At 54.8% G+C, this 2,225-nt stretch overlaps 1 protein-coding gene across 1 annotated transcript; it reads left to right on the top strand.

The window, feature by feature from the left end:
* Positions 1–1,855: 1,855 nt before the first annotated feature.
* On the top strand, positions 1,856–2,140 carry GUITHDRAFT_123005 (hypothetical protein; the record flags this gene model as incomplete). Its single annotated transcript, XM_005817703.1, has 1 exon — positions 1,856–2,140. One exon carries the CDS (start codon positions 1,856–1,858, stop codon positions 2,138–2,140), a length of 285 nt encoding a protein of 94 aa, XP_005817760.1.
* Between the last annotated feature and the right edge of the window lie 85 nt (positions 2,141–2,225).

Below are 2,225 nucleotides of genomic sequence, written 5' to 3'. Positions count from 1 at the left end.
GGTCTCGCAGCCCGGCACCGTACGGTCCGGCGTGCTGCCCGGCGCTGTGCAGGGCAGCTGCTGAGAGATCGGATGAGATGCACTGAGTACCATGATGACGGGATCGCATGCCAGCCGTCGGCGCCGACTCCTTAAAACTCTCAGGGCCCCCTGTCAGTGTAAACCAAGCCACTGCGACCCTCTAGTTACCGTACAGTACAAGTCACTAGCCTCCGCCGGGGGTGGCACGGGCCCGGGTGACTCTGATTTGTCGCACTTGAACCGTTCAACGGAACGGCTTCCCGGGCCCCGGCCGCAGCGGCCCCGGCGCGTCACCGGGCCCACTGTCGGCCGACGGTTCGGGCCGACCGTCACGGTTCGAAAGTTGCGAGTCGACGGTGAGTCCGAAGAAGTCTGAGCGGCGGCCGTCTGACTGTCACGTGGCTGGTCATGGCATGGTCACGGATGCAGAAGCTTTGAGATCTCCGGGCGATCTCAACTCGATGCGACCCCCTTGATCCCGGTACCTCTGAATCCTCACGGCAGTAGTAAAAAGGCAGAAATGCGTCCGAGCGAAAATAACACAACCTGCTCTTCTTGCGCCTCGTCTCTCCTTGCACCTCCTACCTCCTTCTATCTCCTCTCTCCTCCTAAACTTCTATCTCCTCGTACCTGCTGTCTCCTTCTACCTCCTCTCTCCTCGTATCTCCTCTCTCCTCGTATCTCCTATCTCCTCGTACCTCCTCTCTCCTCGTACCTGCTGTCTCCTTCTACCTCCTCTCTCCTTTTACGTCCTGTCTCCTCTCTCCTTGCACCTCGTTTCCCCTTCCTCCTTTCTTCGATCATCCTCCTGGATCTACTTATTTCTTCCACATCGAATTCTTCGCTACAAGATTTCGAAACATCTCAGCGTTCTTCTTCGTCGACTTAGCAGCAATATGCATCCACCTACCCCAAGGCTCACGTTGAACCCTCGACAACTGGCTTACTTGCAAGCCAGTGCGACTCTCTCCCATCATCATCCGGCCACCGTTGCATGTGGGGGCGTTCGTTCCTCTCAGAGGATCCAAGTCTTTGAGGACGGGCAAAAACTCCTTGCAAATGTTTCTGCAGCATTTCAGAAAAGAAAAGCAGCACACGGGGTCGGGGAAACAAGGATGCAAACATGCAGTGAAGCCTCGAGCGCCAGCAAGCTCTCGGGAGATTCCTCCTCGTCTTTGACAGACGTCACTGGGAGTATGAGCTACAAGGTTGTTCAATACGATCATGGTCATGAGCTGTGATGTAACTATTGAATGATTGATCACTCATTCTCACACCTCAACTACCTACTTTAACCTTTCTTCAATCGTCACTGACGTCAGAACCGTGCAGTTTTCAACGGTGGAATGAAACAAATGTATTAACTCAGGTCATATGCCACTCGTCCGAGTACCAACCGGAGACGAAGAGCGACTTCCATTGACTGAAGCTGCAATCATTGAATGAATTTCTACAAATGCTCGTATCGACCACTGTCACAATGTGTAGACTCTGAACTTGCTCCCCGCCGCCGCCGGTCTCATCATCATGCATCCGATGATCTCCTGCCATCACTGTCCGATGATCCCGACTGAGTCCGATCCGATCCGAGTCCGTCACGGTGGCACCCGGCCCGGAACGTCTTCGGAAGATCAAGCGTCGAACGGTCACACCTGCGCGGTAGCATCGTTGCTTGTCGTGACGTGTGGCTCTGAGCCTCAGAGAAGCGAAAAGAGGACTGGGAGAAGTTACTAGTAAGTGAGTCACCGTGGCGGTCATCGCCGCCGGGCCGCCGGGTCAGTTCCGCCCCTCATCCCCGCTCATCTGGAGCCGGTGGGAAGCTGGGTTGGGAAAGATGGAGGAGGAGGAGGAGGAGGAGGAGGAGGACGAGGAGGACGAGGAGGACGAGGAGGACGAGGAGGAGGACGAGGAGGACGAGGAGGACGAGGAGGACGAGGAGGACGAGGACGAGAGACAGAGCAAAGGAAAACAGAAGGACAAGGACGAGAAGGAAGAATCAAAAGGCGAGGAGCAGGAGCAGAAGCAGCAGCAGAAGCAGAAGCAGGAGAAAGAGCAGAAGGAGCAAGATAATCATCCTGACCTTTTCTGGATCATCAGCTTTAGACGCCAAGATCGTTAAATCTTTGTTCATTTTTCCTTGAAACCGAGACTTGAAGCCTGAAAATTCATCACAAACATTCCTCCTCCTCCTCCTCCTCTTCCAC

This window comes from Guillardia theta, assembly GCF_000315625.1.
Source record: "Guillardia theta CCMP2712 unplaced genomic scaffold GUITHscaffold_653, whole genome shotgun sequence".
NCBI classification, from domain to species: Eukaryota; class Cryptophyceae; order Pyrenomonadales; family Geminigeraceae; genus Guillardia; species Guillardia theta.
The sequence above is the reverse complement of the archived record's forward strand: the minus strand, read 5'-3'. Positions and strand labels throughout refer to the sequence as shown.